This window comes from Dendrobates tinctorius, unplaced genomic scaffold, assembly GCF_039654945.1.
Source record: "Dendrobates tinctorius isolate UK_male_01 unplaced genomic scaffold, ASM3965494v1 ptg000030l, whole genome shotgun sequence".
NCBI lineage: Eukaryota > Metazoa > Chordata > Amphibia > Anura > Dendrobatidae > Dendrobates > Dendrobates tinctorius.
The window spans coordinates 11,321,552-11,338,643 of NW_027361698.1; the positions used below are offsets into that span (position 1 = coordinate 11,321,552).

General features: G+C 44.3%; 1 protein-coding gene across 1 annotated transcript in view; it reads right to left on the reverse strand.

Annotated features, from left to right (window-relative positions):
- Nucleotides 1-17,092, reverse strand: part of SYNPO2 (synaptopodin 2) — a 459,389-nt gene that overhangs the window by 132,885 nt on the left and 309,412 nt on the right. Inside the window, exon 3 of the mRNA XM_073571855.1 lies at nt 2,891-3,657. Coding sequence (XP_073427956.1) covers nt 2,891-3,657 — 767 coding nt within the window. The remainder of the gene's footprint in view (nt 1-2,890; nt 3,658-17,092) is intronic.

The window sequence follows — 17,092 nt, forward strand, 5'->3', positions numbered from 1 at the left end:
TTCAGGTTGGACTGCCGCATGCGGATTTAAGCCCTATTCGATGGGGCTAATCCACATGTGACGACCCACAGAGTTTGCCCAGCCACTGCTTCAATAGTCACTTAGTTTCAATAAGCAGCTGTATGAACGGCAATGTGGAGGTTTCTTGGTTAATAATGGTATAAGGCTACAATAACAGTGTTTAGTTTTTTATTAGCCAATGTTTCTGGATAGATAGTGAAAAATATCTTTACATCAATGTCCAGCTTAGTAGCTGATTGATTGCTTCCAACCAATTCCAAAATGATCTCTTCCGACCAATCGATATCTGTTCCACACGTGTTATTTGAGCTTTTACATTTTCTCATTGTTTTTGGCTGGTATAATGCTATAATATTAAATTAATGTTTAGTTTAATGTGATCTGTTAAAAACATATATGAGGCCTCACGTTTTCCACTAAATAATTAATTTTTCATTGAAAATATAGCCAGTTTAAAGGGCTTATCCAGGGCATAGATGATAGCTTACTGATCAGTAGGGTCCGACGGCTGGGACAGGCATAACGGGGACTTTTTACCCCCAGGAAAAATGGAGTAGCAGGTCAGATGCTGGGCCACCTCTATATTTATTCTCTATGGAGCTACCCCAAAAAAAGTGCTCGGCAGCCCCGCAGAGAATTAGTGGAGAAACGATCAAGCATGCGCACCGCTGCTACATTCTAGTGGCGGTAAAAGTGCCCCATTTTGATAATCAGCGCAGGTTCCAGGAGTTGGACTGCCACCAGGTAGTAAATTGTCTTTACAAGCGGCTGGTTGTTTGGTTGATTGAATGAGTGACTGAATTTAATATTCATTCATTGCTTGTGTGTACCAAATGGGAAAAAAAATTAAAGGCATTCATGCACTCGAAATAGGGGCTATGTTTCTGGAGGGTTTGGAGAACTTTTCCCATGTACAAAGGAGGCTAAGATTAGAGGAAGAACAAGTGAATGAACCTTACAGTTTTTCTCTTGTCTAAAATTAATTCATCAGTCTATTCAAGCTCAGTTTCAGGCACATGGAAACGCGTCAGTATGAAATACATATTAGATATATTCAGTTTTCACATGTCACACGAGATATTCTTAGTAAACCTAGCACACAACTGTGTCAAAACTCTAAGTGCTGAAAAGTATGCCTTGAATTCTTGCCTAAGCTTTGGGGCTAGCTTCTTATTTACAGCCCCCTTACCTCAGCACTGCATTCCGACAGTTACCCCTGTCCCTTCCCTGAAGTTTATGTGACAGCTTCTAACAGCTGATTAGATAAACAGATCTTCCCCTGGCCGGACCCTTCTGCTGGGCCGTCAGCGACAACGCTTTTTTCCTTTACAATAAATCTGTTAAAAACTGACTCAAAAGCTAATAAGTATATTTTACAGAACTTTTTACTAAAAATTTGTTAAAATATTTTCAATTTTTTGGAAAAAAAAAATCATTATTCTTCAATTACTGACACTACACCATTTTATCCATTTGTAGGCACAAAAAAATATGTAAAAACCCATCCCTATATAACATAATAATCACACTACAGTCATAATGAAAATCACTATAATGTATCATATATATACATTACACAGTGGTCTTCGTTCTGTAACTCACAAGCTATTGTAGAACTATGACTCCTTACAGCAACTATCACTAAAAGCAATATACAGCAATATTCTACAACTGCCTCATTATTAATACAAAAGAAAGCACACGTTTAGCCACAGAATTAGCAAAAAAGATATTCTTTCTCCAACGTGATTCTCCACAGTGATTAATAATAATAATAATAATAATAATAATAATAATAATAATAACAATAATAATAATAAAAAATAGATAGATTTTTTTTTCATTGGGATAATGACCATTGCGGTTTGATCAGTTGAAACCAATGATCATCTGTCTTGGCTAAAGAAATTCTCGATCTGCTCACAATTACAACAATAATTATAGAGATCGGGTTTAAAAATCAAGCATTAGAGTATATAATTTTTCGGGTTTGGGGATTCTGCATTGCCTGGGGAAAAATTCCTTATAAATAGTAAACTTAAATTTTCTAAAACATAATAAACGTGATCATTGGAGCGTTCTGAGGCTCAGTAGAAGCCAGTGACATAATTGACAACTATTGCCTGTTGCTCTTGAGCTCACTGTCTCATCTAAGACACCCATGCAGACTATTCCTCGTCTGCACATTGGGACTATTGCCTGTTCCTTATCCCTACAGTAGAAGAATGATCAAGACCTGGATACAATAAACATCTACACATACAGATTGGTACTCACCGATTACTTATAAATCAATTTAATTCATAGTCTACTCTAGTTTCGGTCTGCGATTTCCAGCTTCCACTACAACCCTAGTAATGTTATCCAGGAAAGTTAAGTGATTATTGTAAAGTCAGCATGTCGTTTTGGACTACGTCAGGCTATTTCTCAGAATAGAACTTGTGTCTGACCTCTAAAGGGATCAAGGCAGAAGAAATAGTAAGTTCATTTCACAGTCTAGCAGACTCACAAAATGGCAAGGATCATGTAGCTACTCAGTGCTCCACATGTCAGTGTCTGTCAAACTGCCTTCTGCAAGGATCATCAAGCTTTTCATCCAGGCGGACTCGTAGGCTAACTGTCCATTTCAACAAGTCTCGTCATTATACTTTACAATGAACTTTCAATTAACCTCTGTTGCACTGTCAAGACATTGCATGCAGAAGACATTTCATGCAATGAGATGCACAGATCTCTTATCCTTATAGTCTTATAGTTGTAAGTGCTGCCAATTAAAATTAGGAAGAAAAGAATATAGGCCATAGGACAATAGTGCAAATGTCACGTCACTGTACAATAAGTAATGGATGGCCATATATATACTACTTACTGGCGTGCCTGGCCCGGTGTTTGTTAGGTCTGATGTGATCCTGCTGATCCTCTTCGCCTTGCTCTGAGTCTTCTACTGTGATTCCAAAGGAGACAGTAGAAGGAGGTTCCTCTGAGTGCCCTCCTTCCTCCACAGACTTATCACACCCCTCAGCAGGCAAAGAACTGGACTCAAATTCTCTACCAGAGCAGTCTAATATCAATTCAACCTTGGGGAAAGTTGTTTCTTGTGCTTCTCTTAGTGGGATAATTTTTGGCTGCTGCTTGCCTGTTATCTGAAATGTTGTGGATGCCTTCTGAATTGGTGTAGGAGATGCTGGAGCATCAACTTCACTTTTTTGTACAATGTGCTCTGTGATAGAAGATATGTCATCACCCAAAAGAGTGACAATAGGAACACCTCCAGTACTCAAGTGCATGTCTTGTGAAAGGGACAGCTGTAATTCCACCATAGCACCTTGTCGTCCTTCTTCTATTTTTCGCGTGATAGGGATGTCAATTGGTGTGTCACCCTGTGGAGTTTCGATAACTTGAGGAGTAATCTTGTGGCACAAAATTATCTCTTTGTCTTTTTCTGCTTCCATCATACCCGAACCACACTCTATCCTTGAGTAAAAAGTCTGGCAGTCTGATTCGGAGATTTCATGTTCTCTGGATACAGATTCTGGGCCTGTTTGGATCTGCAAAGTGGTACTTTCTGTGTATTCTTCCTTGTTGACATTCTCATCACCAATTTTATTTTCCACTGATATTGTCTTACTTGATGACCTGTGATAAAAGTCAAAAAGAATCACTCTCTTGATTACATCTATTCTAAATATATACACATACATACGATAAAATCACAGTTTTATCTGCTGCAGATCTAGCAGTTCTCTGAATGCCACCCATATCACTGATTGGCTGCTTTCTGTGTACAATTACAATTGCTCATTTTGCTTTACTACCTAGTTATTTCTTCTCTTTGCTCTGCTCTATGTAGGAACAGGAAGTCTCTTTTCCTTACCACTCCTGTCCCAGCTGCTCCCTCCTTCACCCTTCCAGGGTCTTTTGCAGTGATTTATGAAGACTCATACAGGGAAAACTGACCTCCTGCTTCTACATAGATCTTAGGCTATGTTCACACGTTGCTTTTTTGCTGCTTTTTTCTGCTGCTTTTTTCTGCAACCAAAACCTGACATCTTGGCAGTAAAATAGCAGCAGACAAAAAGCAGGTTTTCCTGGCTTTTTGCTGCTTTTTGTGCTGTGTTTTTTGCTTCGTTTTTCAGGATCTGCATGTTTTGCCTTGCTTCCACCATACAAGTATGAACAATGCCAGATATTAGGCAGGGCCGGCTCCAGGTTTTTGTGGGCCCCGGGTGAAAGAGTGTCAGTGGGCACCTTTAAGACATACCACAATTCATGATGCACAGATATGGCATAGAAATATAGGCATAGCACAATGCCAAAGATTTCACTAACTTCTTATACTACATGAGTGATATATATTGTAAATTCCACAATAGCTCAGAAATCGGACAGTATTGTCCTCTATACAGTATTATATGCACCACATAGGGCTCCATAAAGAATAATGAACCCATATATTACTACACACAGTATATAATGGGACCCATATATTGCTCCATACATAAAGGGCCCCATATATTGCTCCTTATATAATAGGCCCCATATAATGCTCCATACAGTCTGTGATGGGCCCCATATATTGCTCCATATATAATGAGGGCCATATAATGTTCCATACAGAATGGACCCCATATAAATATAATGATCCATATAGTATACAATGGGCCCCATTTAATGCTCCAGTATATGATGGGTCCGATATATTCCTCCATATATACTGGGCCCCATATAATGCTCCAGTATATGATGGTCCCCATATATTGCTCCATACATAATGGGCCCCATATAATGCTCCAGTATATGCTGGGCCCCATATAATGCTCCAAACATTAAAAAAATGAAATACTTACCTCTCCTCACTGACGCTGCTCTGCTCCAGACTCCTCAGCTTCACCATCTTCTGGCTCTCTGCACTGTGACTGTTCAGAGCAGAGCATACACAGTAGTGATGTCATTGCTCCCTCTGACCTGAAACATCACAGAGTCAGGAGGAACACAAGCAGCGGAGGAAGGGGGTTCGGTAAGTATTGCAAGTGCTGTGGTCCTGAGCAAGCTGGGGGGCCCACTCGCCGATGCTGGCACTGACACTGGGCCCACATAGCGCGCCAGTGTCCCCCATGGTGAGTGCCCCCACCTGCTCAGGGCCCCAGCATTTGCTCGGTTGCTGACGTCGGCTCTGGTGTTAAATCACCAATTCAAGACATATGTGAAACCATAAAATATTTTTGGAAAAAGGGCAAATAGATCAAATTATTTAACAGAAAAAGATTTTTATGTCTGAAAAAATAGTGACTATTTTGAACAAAAAAGTTCATGAGAATAAGCATAATTACAAATGTAACAAGCTGAATTGGTCTTGAATACTTTACCTAAGACAATGGCAGTGCATTTTTTAGGATTGACACTTTACTTTACACATTGGTCAGGGCCACTGAGTTGGCATTGTACAACTGCACACATTGGTCAGGCAATGTTTAGTTTTACACATTGGTCGGCCATTGAATTGCTCAAGCCATTGTTTATTTTAACACATCACTAATTTAAAGTGCCCTGAATGAAGTGGCATCTCCTAGAAATAGAACAACTTGGCACAGATGGCGACAACCCTGGAATATGCTGCAAACCTGTTTCCTACAGCGGTGCTCCAGGTGCACCGAATGTCTGTGCAGGAAATCCAATCTGGCCAAAGATTTCATCAAAACATACAACTTTGCCTTTCACCTCTCCAAACAAACCTATTTCAACACTTTCAGTACCTCACTATCCAAGAATCCAAAACGTCTCTTTGACACATTTCATTCCCTCCTCAATCCAAGAGGGTAGGCCCCGACCACCTATCTCAGCGCTGACAATCTGGCCAATTATTTAGAAGAATAAATTGACCATATCCAACAGGAAATGTTCTCCCAATTCCTCCATACCATGCACTGTTCTCTCTCCCCGCACTGCATCTATCTCTCTCTGTGTCGTTGAACCAGTCACGGAAGAAGAAACATGATCATGCTCCTTGCATCTTTTCGCCCTACTACTTGCACCAGTGACCCTATTACCTCACATCTCCACCAGTACATTTCTCCAGCTGTCACCACTCACCTAACAAAAATATTCAACCTCTCTCCCTCTCTTCCAATATCTTTCCCTCCTCATTTAAATATACCAGCATACATCCATTACTGAAAAAATTTGAAAAAGAGGAATAGGGAACAGGAGAAGTCAGCTCACCATTTGCAGTCTCTTTTCAAGAATGAGTTCCAAGCACGGAGCCGCCTGGGTTTGAGCATGCAAGTTCCAATGAATGAAGAGAAAAAGGTACTGCAGCGTAGAACAATATAAAACTTCGTCTTTAATGGAAAAAAATAATAAAAACAGGCACAATGCGGACAACATATAGATCCCAGAGAGCTACCAACCAAAGCATTTCGACACTCCGCTCTTAATCTTGGTCACTCACTCATGTCATCTACACCTCAAAAACATTTAGAGAATTTGACCTTTTCTTACTTTTGACTCTGCAAAAGCTGTTACTGTTGCTCTTATTCATTCTCACCTTGACTATTGCTACTCTCTGCTAATCGGTCTCTCTCTTACTAAACTCTCCCCTCTCCAATCCGTCCTTAATGCAGCAGCCATGACCATATTACTTGCCAACCGTTACACCAATGCCTCTACCCTGCGCCAGTTGTTGCACTGGTTACCAATCCACTACAGAATTCAATGTAAATTTATCACTCTCACCCACAAAGTGCTCCACGCTTCAGCACCACTCAACATCTCCTCCTTCGTCTCAGTCTACCACCCTACCCTTGCCCTCTGTTCGGCTAATGACCTAAGGTTAACATCCTCAATAATCAGAACCTCCCGCTCCCGTCTCCAAGACTTCTCACGTGCTGCGCCAATTCTTTGGAATACACTACCCAGGATAACTCAATTAATCCCCAATAGCCACAGTTTTAAACATGTCCTAAAACGCATTTCTTCAGACTGGTCTATTGCCTCAACATACTTATCTAACTTTCCCTGTTTTTCCCATATAAAATTTTCTTCAAAACCAGGACCCTCGTATCATCTTTTCTCACAAGCTTTATGCATTTAATAGCCCTCTGTGTCTGTACTTTTACACATACTGGTTTGGTTACCAGTTCATGCATCATTACGTGTACACCCTATTTATTACATTGATGACTGGACCATACAATACAAGCAATTGTAACCATCCACCTTTCGTGTCTCCCCTATTTCCTCATAGATTGAAGTTTGCGAGCAGGGACCTCACTCCTCCTGTATCTGTTGATTTATGTAATTATTGTTATTCGGTAATGTCTTTTATTGTCTGTACAAGTCCCCTCTAAAATGTAAAGTGCTGCAGAATATGATGGCGCTATAGAAATAAATGTATTATTATTTATTATTATTAATTGACTTAAATTGTACTAAGCCTAACTGCCATTCTCAGGTGAGGAGACCAAGACATTTTGGTTCAAACTTGAGAAAATCACAAAAATAAATAGGTTTCACATCCTGCAGTAAATGCTTTTTTCACTAAAAATGCAGAAAAAACTGATGACAGGGCTTTTTTCTGCATTTTTGCTGCTTTTTTTGCACTTACGCATAGCTTTCTATATGTGAAAGAAGGCTGCAAAAACTCTGAAAGAAGTGACATGTTGCAGTTTTCAAAGAAGAAGCAGTTTTCAGTTCGGTTAGGAAAAAAACTAATGTGTGTGCATAAGATTTTTGAAGTCTCAAGTCATAGCTTTTGCTTGTGCTGTAAAAAGCAGCTTTTAATTTGCATAAAAAACACAGCAAATAACACATAGCCAAAGAAGGATTCAACTCATCAGTTTTTAATCATATCAAGTCGTAGACCTAATGGAAAAGAGAAGAATTATCTGGGTAGAAGGGCAAAATGAGCAATTGTAAGTATACAGGCTATATAATATGATGACTGCAATACATTAAGAGAATAAAAATTTTGAAGGGAGTGCTTCTTTACGAGGCATAATTCGTGTATACATTAGTCACATCCCGTTCTTGCAACAGAAACGCAGATTTCAGCTATAGTTTACATTATTTTCTGACAAAAATTATAATAAATCTGTTGGGCAGTTGGAGGCCATAACCCTCCTGATCTGCCCCACTCCCAAAGTCAGAAAAAAAAAAAAAAACCTTAAAAAAAAATTCCAAAATTTTGATAAAAGTGTGTGATCTTATTAGTTCAAAGTTCTGGTGTAAAATCTTTTATAAATTCCCCTATTGGACTTTGCCTATTTCATTATCTGGAATCGGTTTATGTGCCAGTTTACTGAACCGAAGTCGAGGTCTTATTTTCTAAGGGTTGTCTCTACTTTCTAAGTGGTGTGGCAGGGCTAAGGGTCGTGTAATTGATGGGAGATATGTGCCTCATAAATGGCTTGTCTCTATAATGTAAGGCATAAGTAAAGCGTACCAGATATTATTATTGTTGTTGTTTGAAGGACCTGTGGTGAGGTCACAGTCAGGTGACCAGTCAGCTGCTGAGTTCGTGGGTGTGGCTACAGCCTTATAATGTGGCCTGCTCCTGAACCAGGGAGTTGTGTGTGGGGAGGACTAAGCCTCCCATGTGTGCTGAGACTCCTGCTCTGAGTCTACAACTACGGACATTTTGTGTTATTTTGCCTGAGCTAAAAGGTTATTTTTTGGTGTTACGTTGCCTTGTGCGTTTATGACGTGAATAAACCGCAAGCACTGTTGAAGAACCTGTCTCATGTTTGTCTCCCGCTGCACCTAAGCGAGCCACATCCCCACAATTGGTGGAGAATGCAGGCAGCGGTCCCAGCAGAGACTTGAGACAGTTGCTGCATGTCCTGGGTGAAGTTTGCAGCGGGGCAACAAGTACTGCCGGGAATCATGGAGGACCTGCTGAAACACCTGGTCCAGTCCCAGGCACTGCAGCAGGAAACCAACAAGCTGTTGTTACAGCAGATCCAGCAAGGCCAGCAGGAACAACGGCAGCAGATGCAGCTTCTGGCAACCGCCATCCAGGAGGGCAGGACGAGCGCCCCAACCCCAGGTCGGGCTGATGCCACCGACGTCGAGAAGGCTGTAAGACGCACATTACAGAAAATGACCCCTGAGGATGATGTTGAGGCCTTCCTGACGGTGTTTGAAAGGGTGGCTGAAAGGGAAAAACTTCAGCCAGAGCGGTGGGCGGAGGTACTGGCCCCATACCTAACGGGGAAGCCCCAGAAGGCGTACTTTGACCTGACGGTACAAGATGCCAGAGAGTATCCCAAATTAAAAGCGGAAATTCTCACCCGCTTGGGGGTAACAATGACTACCAGGGCACAGAGAGTGCATCATTGGGCCTATCACCGGGACAAACCCCCGCGCTCCCAAATGTTTGACCTGTTGCACCTGGTCCAGAAATGGCTGCAGCCAGAGTCGGCTTCCCCGGCACAGATGGTAGAGCGAATTGTGATGGATCGGTTTGTGCATTCTCTGCCGAGACCTCTACAGACTTGGGTTGCCCAGGGTGATCCCCAAAATGCTGATGAACTGGTTGGGCTGGTCGAGAGATACCAGGGGATGGAAGATTCCCTGGGGAAGCAGCCCATTCCGTATTGGGGGTCCCAGCAGGGGGCGGAGTCACAAAAAGGCGTGGTGCGTCCAAGGTCAAAAGGGGTGGGGGAGGCGGTGCCCAAGGTCCCCTCTGGTGTTATTTGCTGGAAATGTCATGAGCCAGGACATATAGCGGCCCGTTGTCCCCAGACCACCGAGCAGATGGACTGCAGCATGGGACGCCGTAGTTCATACTACGCATATCCAGCTTGCAGTGTGAACTCGCTACCTAACAAGGGGCCACAAGCGTGTCCCATGAAGGTGAACGGTCGAGCAGCAATGGCGCTTCTGGACTCCGGGAGCTTGGTGACCCTTGTGAGGGCCAGTTTTCCTCTAAACATACTCCCGGGTAAAAAGATTGGTGTTCGGTGCATACATGGGATGCAAAGGACTACCCTATGGCTAGGGTGAAGATTGAAACGGCGCATGGCACCGAGTCGCATGAAGTTGGTGTTGTTCGAGACTTGTTGCATCCCATAATTATTGGCCGGGATTTCTGTCTGTTTTGGGATCTGTGGGGGAGGGGTTCTGAGTGTGCTAGCAAGAGCAGGGAACCAATCCAACCCACTGAGGTATCGCCACCACCAGAGGCAGACGACTTTCCTTTATGTGTCCTTGTTGGGGATGAAGAGGAAGGGTCCCCTGTACCTGACATCCCGGAGTTAGGGGTGGCCGGGGAGAATTTTGGGACTGCCCAACATAGGGACCCCACACTAAGGGAAGCCTTTAACAATGTCACCGTCATTAATGGGGTTGCACAAGAGCCAGGAGCAGACACAAGGTTTCCCCATTTTATGTTGAGTGGGGAATTGTTGTACCGGGTCACGAAAATAAGGGAGGAGGTGGCAGAGCAGTTAATAGTACCAGGCCCCTATAGATGAAAAGTGTTGGACATGGCCCATTCACACATCTTGGGGGGACACCTGGGGGTGGAAAAAACCCAGGAACGGGTTGTACAGAGGTTCTATTGGCCTGGGTGTCACCAGGAAATAGTAAACTATTGCAGGTCCTGCCCGACATGTCAGTTAACTGCCCCCACATCTCATTTTCGGAACCCTCTTGTGCCACTGCCCATTATTGAGGTGCCATTTGAGAGAATTGCCATGGACTTGGTCGGTCCCTTAGTTAAATCAGCTCGGGGGCATCAGTATATATTAGTCATCCTGGACTATGCCACACGCTATCCTGAGGCCATTCCCCTGAACTCCTCCGCGAAGAGTATAGCCCGTGAGCTGGTCCATGTGTTTTCCCGGACGGGTTTGCCGAAGGAGATCCTGACCGACCAGGGGACACCTTTTATGAGCAAAGTGATGAGAGAATTGTGCAGAGTCTTGCAAATTTCCCAGTTAAGGACTTCAGTGTACCATCCGCAGTCAGATGGCCTTGTTGAGAGGTTTAACAAGACACTGAAGAGCATGCTGAGAAAAGTCATAGAGGAAGATGGTAGAGACTGGGATTGTCTCTTACCGTATTTACTGTTTTCTATCCGTGAAGTTCCCCAGGCCTCCACGGGGTTCTCCCCCTTCGAGCTTCTGTACGGCCGGCATCCACGAGGTCTCCTAGATATAGCCAAGGAAACCTGGGAAGCCGAAGCCACGCCCCACAGAAGCGTCATTGAGCATGTGGCACTGATGCAGCAGAGGGTTGCGAAGGTGATGCCCATTGTTAAAGAACATCTCCGCCAGGCACAAGAGGCTCAGGCCAGGGTCTACAACCGGTCAGCCAGAGTGAGGCAGTTCAATCCGGGAGACCGAGTTCTCGTGCTAATCCCGACGGTGGAAAGTAAGTCCTTGGCCAAGTGGCAAGGGCCATATGAGGTGGTGGAGAATCTGGGAGTCGTAAACTACAAGATCCACCAACCCGGAAGACGGAAGCCATACCAGGTTTACCATATTAACCTTATCAAGCCATGGCAAGATAGAGAGCCAGCGGTAACTCCGTGCTTGCTGGGCAACCTAGAAGGGGAGGTTGGAGCCGTTACCATAGCGGAGACTCGTCGAAGGCCCAGAAACAGCAGTGCCGGGAGTTACTCCAGAAAAACCGCGACCTGTTCTCAGAGTTGCCGGGGAGCACGAAGGTGGTGGAGCACGAAATTCTGACCGAGCCACATGTGCGGGTGAACGTGAAACCCTATCGTATTCCTGAGGCCCGGCGAGAGGTAATCTCCAAGGAGGTGCAGCGTATGTTGAAGCAGCTCGGGGTCATTGAGGAATCCAAGAGCGGCTGGTCGAGCCCAATTGTCCTGGTCCCAAAACCTGATGGTGAATGGAGGTTCTGCAACGATTACCGAAAGCTGAATGAGGTCTCCAAGTTCGACGCTTATCCCATGCCACGCGTTGATGAGCTCATCGAGAGACTTGGACCGGCCAGATACATAACCACTTTGGATCTGACAAAGGGATATTGGCAGATTCCCATGGCACAGGAAGCCAAGGAGAAGACGGCATTCTCCACACCAGACGGGTGCTTCCAGTATGTCCGGATGCCGTTTGGCCTACAGGGAGCTCCAGCAACCTTCCAAAGGGCAATGGATAGAATCCTTGCGCCTCATAAGCTATATGCTGCCGCATATCTAGATGATATCGTCATCTTTACCCCAGACTGGGAGACTCACCTGGAGAAGGTCCAAGCAGTGTTTGATGCTCTAAGAGAGGCGGGGTTTACAATAAACCCGAAGAAGTGTGCCTTGGGGAGAGTAGAAGCCAAGTACCTCGGATATGTAGTGGGGCGTGGCGAGATCAAACCCCAAATCAATAAAGTGGAAGCAATTCAGACATGGCCGAGACCTCTGTCAAAGAAGCAAGTTAAAGCTTTCCTGGGGATTGTGGGATATTACAGGAGGTTCATCCCAAACTTCGCCACAATGGCTGCACCTCTAACTGATCTGCTTAAGGGGACGAAGTCAGTGATGGTCAGCTGGTCCGAAGAAGCAGAGTCAGCCTTCCAAGAAATGAAGGGAGCTCTTTGCAAGCAACCCGTTTTGGTGGCCCCAGACTTTAAACGTGAATTTGTCCTCCAGACAGATGCCTCAGATGTCGGGATAGGAGCAGTCCTCTCCCAAGAGATACGTGGGGAGGAGCATCCTGTTCTCTACTTGAGTAGGAAGTTGACTTCTTGTGAGAGAAATTACTCAGTTGTAGAGAAGGAGTGTTTGGCCATAAAATGGGCTGTGGACACATTACGGTACTACCTGGTGGGACGGAAGTTTAGGTTAATATCCGACCATGCCCCACTCAGGTGGATGAGGGAAACAAAGGGCAAGAATGCTACGGTCACCCGCTGGTTCTTAGCCCTACAAGACTTCAGCTTCCATGTAGAGCATAGGGCCGGGAAGCTACATGGGAATGCCGATGCCCTCTCCAGAATCCCTTGCCTGGTAGGTGAAAGTGCCAAGCCCCACGGCTTTAGGCAGAGGGGGGAGGTATGTGGCAGGGCTAAGGGTCGTGTAATTGATGGGAGATATGTGCCTCATAAATGGCTTGTCTCTATAATGTAAGGCATAAGTAAAGCGTACCAGATATTATTATTGTTGTTGTTTGAAGGACCTGTGGTGAGGTCACAGTCAGGTGACCAGTCAGCTGCTGAGTTCGTGGGTGTGGCTACAACCTTATAATGTGGCCTGCTCCTGAACCAGGGAGTTGTGTGTGGGGAGGACTAAGCCTCCCATGTGTGCTGAGACTCCTGCTCTGAGTCTACAACTATGGACATTTTGTGTTATTTTGCCTGAGCTAAAAGGCTATTTTTTGGTGTTACATTGCCTTGTGCGTTTATGACGTGAATAAACCGCAAGCACTGTTGAAGAACCTGTCTCATGTTTGTCTCCCGCTGCACCTAAGCGAGCCACATCCCCACAGTGGTTACATGTGCAAAGTGCAAAGATAATACATTTTGCAATTTACCTCTTCTTCATTCATAAGAGTGGATGGATTTTTAATTCTATAGATGATTGCTTGTTGCATGGGCCTGGCCATCACTGTACTTTTTGAGAGTAGCTAGTTTCCTAGGCAAGAAGGTGCTTACAACCACTTTACTGGTTGTGGCTAGTCACAGCCCTCTATGCTCCTCTGATGCTGCACATACGGCTGGTCTGAACTGTAAATCTTTAGGAGTACGTTACCCGACTCAGCATATAGGAAGGTAGAGGTGCTGCATGTTCCTGATGACAGAAGATTAGAAAAACCCTTTAAAATAATAATAATAATCTTTATTTTTTTATATAGCGCTAACATATTCCGCAGCGCTTTACAGTTTGAACATGGGTTTTGACGATGCGGTGACCTGCGTAGAATGCAATGCATCACAATTTGTTGTGGTCGCCACATCGTCAAAACGATGCATACAGACTCATCCACATACAGTGGGGAAAAAAAGTATTTAGTCAGTCAGCAATAGTGCAAGTTCCACCACTTAAAAAGATGAGAGGCGTCTGTAATTTACATCATAGGTAGACCTCAACTATGGGAGACAAACTGAGAAAAAAAAATCCAGAAAATCACATTGTCTGGTTTTTTTTCATTTTATTTGCATATTATGGTGGAAAATAAGTATTTGGTCAGAAACAAGCAATCAAGATTTCTGGCTCTCACAGACCTGTAACTTCTTCTTTAAGAGTCTCCTCTTTCCTCCACTCATTACCTGTAGTGATGGCACCTGTTTAAACTTGTTATCAGTATAAAAAGACACCTGTGCACACCCTCAAACAGTCTGACTCCAAACTCCACTATGGTGAAGACCAAAGAGCTGTCAAAGGACACCAGAAACAAAATTGTAGCCCTGCACCAGGCTGGGAAGACTGAATCTGCAATAGCCAACCAGCTTGGAGTGAAGAAATCAACTGTGGGAGCAATAATTAGAAAATGGAAGACATACAAGACCACTGATAATCTCCCTCGATCTGGTGCTCCACGCAAAATCCCACCCCGTGGGGTCAGAATGATCACAAGAACGGTGAGCAAAAATCCCAGAACCACGCGGGGGGACCTAGTGAATGAACTGCAGAGAGCTGGGACCAATGTAACAAGGCCTACCATAAGTAACACACTACGCCACCATGGACTCAGATCCTGCAGTGCCAGACGTGTCCCACTGCTTAAGCCTGTACATGTCCGGGCCCGTCTGAAGTTTGCTAGAGAGCATTTGGATGATCCAGAGGAGTTTTGGGAGAATGTCCTATGGTCTGATGAAACCAAACTGGAACTGTTTGGTAGAAACACAACTTGTCGTGTTTGGAGGAAAAAGAATACTGAGTTGCATCCATCAAACACCATACCTACTGTAAAGCATGGTGGTGGAAACATCATGCTTTGGGGCTGTTTCTCTGCAAAGGGGCCAGGACGACTGATCCGGGTACATGAAAGAATGAATGGGGCCATGTATCGTGAGATTTTGAGTGCAAACCTCCTTCCATCAGCAAGGGCATTGAAGATGAAACGTGGCTGGGTCTTTCAACATGACAATGATCCAAAGCACACCGCCAGGGCAACGAAGGAGTGGCTTCGTAAGAAGCATTTCAAGGTCCTGGAGTGGCCTAGCCAGTCTCCAGATCTCAACCCTATAGAAAACCTTTGGAGGGAGTTGAAAGTCCGTGTTGCCAAGCGAAAAGCCAAAAACATCACTGCTCTAGAGGAGATCTGCATGGAGGAATGGGCCAACATACCAACAACAGTGTGTGGCAACCTTGTGAAGACTTACAGAAAACGTTTGACCTCTGTCATTGCCAACAAAGGATATATCACAAAGTATTGAGATGAAATTTTGTTTCTGACCAAATACTTATTTTCCACCATAATATGCAAATAAAATGAAAAAAAAACCAGACAATGTGATTTTCTGGATTTTTTTTTCTCAGTTTGTCTCCCATAGTTGAGGTCTACCTATGATGTAAATTACAGACGCCTCTCATCTTTTTAAGTGGTGGAACTTGCACTATTGCTGACTGACTAAATACTTTTTTTCCCCACTGTACATCCACACCACCTGCGTTCCCAAAGGTAAAGATAGGTACGCAGGCCGCATGCAGACGTAGTTGGAGCTGACCGGAGGACGTGCGGCAGTGGGCAGAGCTTCACGGAGGAAGTCCGCAGCCCTCCAGAGCATGGCCAAACACTAGTGTGAAACACTATCCTAATCTGGTACGTCACAATATGCAGAAGACCAATCGGAGTAGAGCTGATAAGAGAAAAAGACGGCGGCTGGTAAGAGTAAGACTAGGGCCAGGGAACTTAGATTAGTTGCAGCACTCCAGTGCTGCAAAACAAAAAACAAAAAACACTACAGTAGGTCTTTGAGAGGATGTGTAAGGGTGTGGAAAGTGACTGTCGTGCTCCTGCCCCTGAAGACATGCGTTTTGTACATGTTTTGTGATATGTGTAGTGTGAACTATGTGTAATAATGAATAGAGTTTAGGTAATGGTGCTGCTCTGTACTTATTGTAAAGTTGATGCCTAGTGTGAGTAAGGTACACTCAAGCACCAGTACAGGATGAGACATAGAATAAGATTTAGGACATAAGATAGAGTGTCATTGGCATTGTAAGTGTAATATGCTTAGTGCATACTGTTAGAAGATATTGACTTTAGTTAAGTAGCGATGTTACAACGTAGGTGAAAATGAAGTCAAATTAAGTCTGCCCAGCAACAGACAAAGTGTTTTGAGTGTTACAATTCCTTACAAGATGGAGAAGCAGCAGCAAGTGATGGAGCAGTCCAGGGTTACTAGAGAGAGACAACCTGCGGTATGGTGTAGAACTCCTTTGGGAAACAAGTAGGTCCTTATTGAAGTGGCATGAAAAGGCAACAGGTTGGCACTCCGTGTTGAATTGTGGTGCTCGTGGAGGGAAATTGCAAATGGAGAAAAAGGTTCCGGCACTTATGTGCTGACTAATTGCTGTTTAATAAAATTCAATGCATAGAAATCCAATTAGACTTTTTCTCCTAATGGAAGTGGCAGCTGGTGCAGCAGTTGGATGAGGTGTGGCCAAGAGGACTGAAGAAACTGGAGGTCCCACTAGTGGTCCCGAGGCAGAAGCCAGACCCCAAGGTAGAAGCAGCCATGTCAGTGTGGTCGAGGCTCTGCGGCAGGGTGATATGTTTGAAATCTCTGATAGAGACTTGGCCAGTGAGTACCTTAAAGAGGTACCGATCCAGGAAGTGGCCCAAATACTCCGGCCGCAGATCTATGTGGAGCAGGACCATGTGGTTCCAGATCCCATAAGGCCAATCGGGTGGTGGAAGTCATTGAAGGAATGTCTGACAGAGAGGAGTCTTGAACTTAAGAGCAGCCGCAGTATAAAGCAGGGTGGCCGGAAGTGCAGGGTCAGCTCTGTAATGTCCCAGTTGTTGTCATTGAATATGAGAGAGATTGAAACTGTTCTATGTTCCTAAGGGCAGAAGACTCTGCATTGAACAGGACCCCCGGTATTGGTCAAGGACAGCTGAAGTTTTTGTGTTTCCCCCTCTGATTTGTTTAACGCACGTTTGCA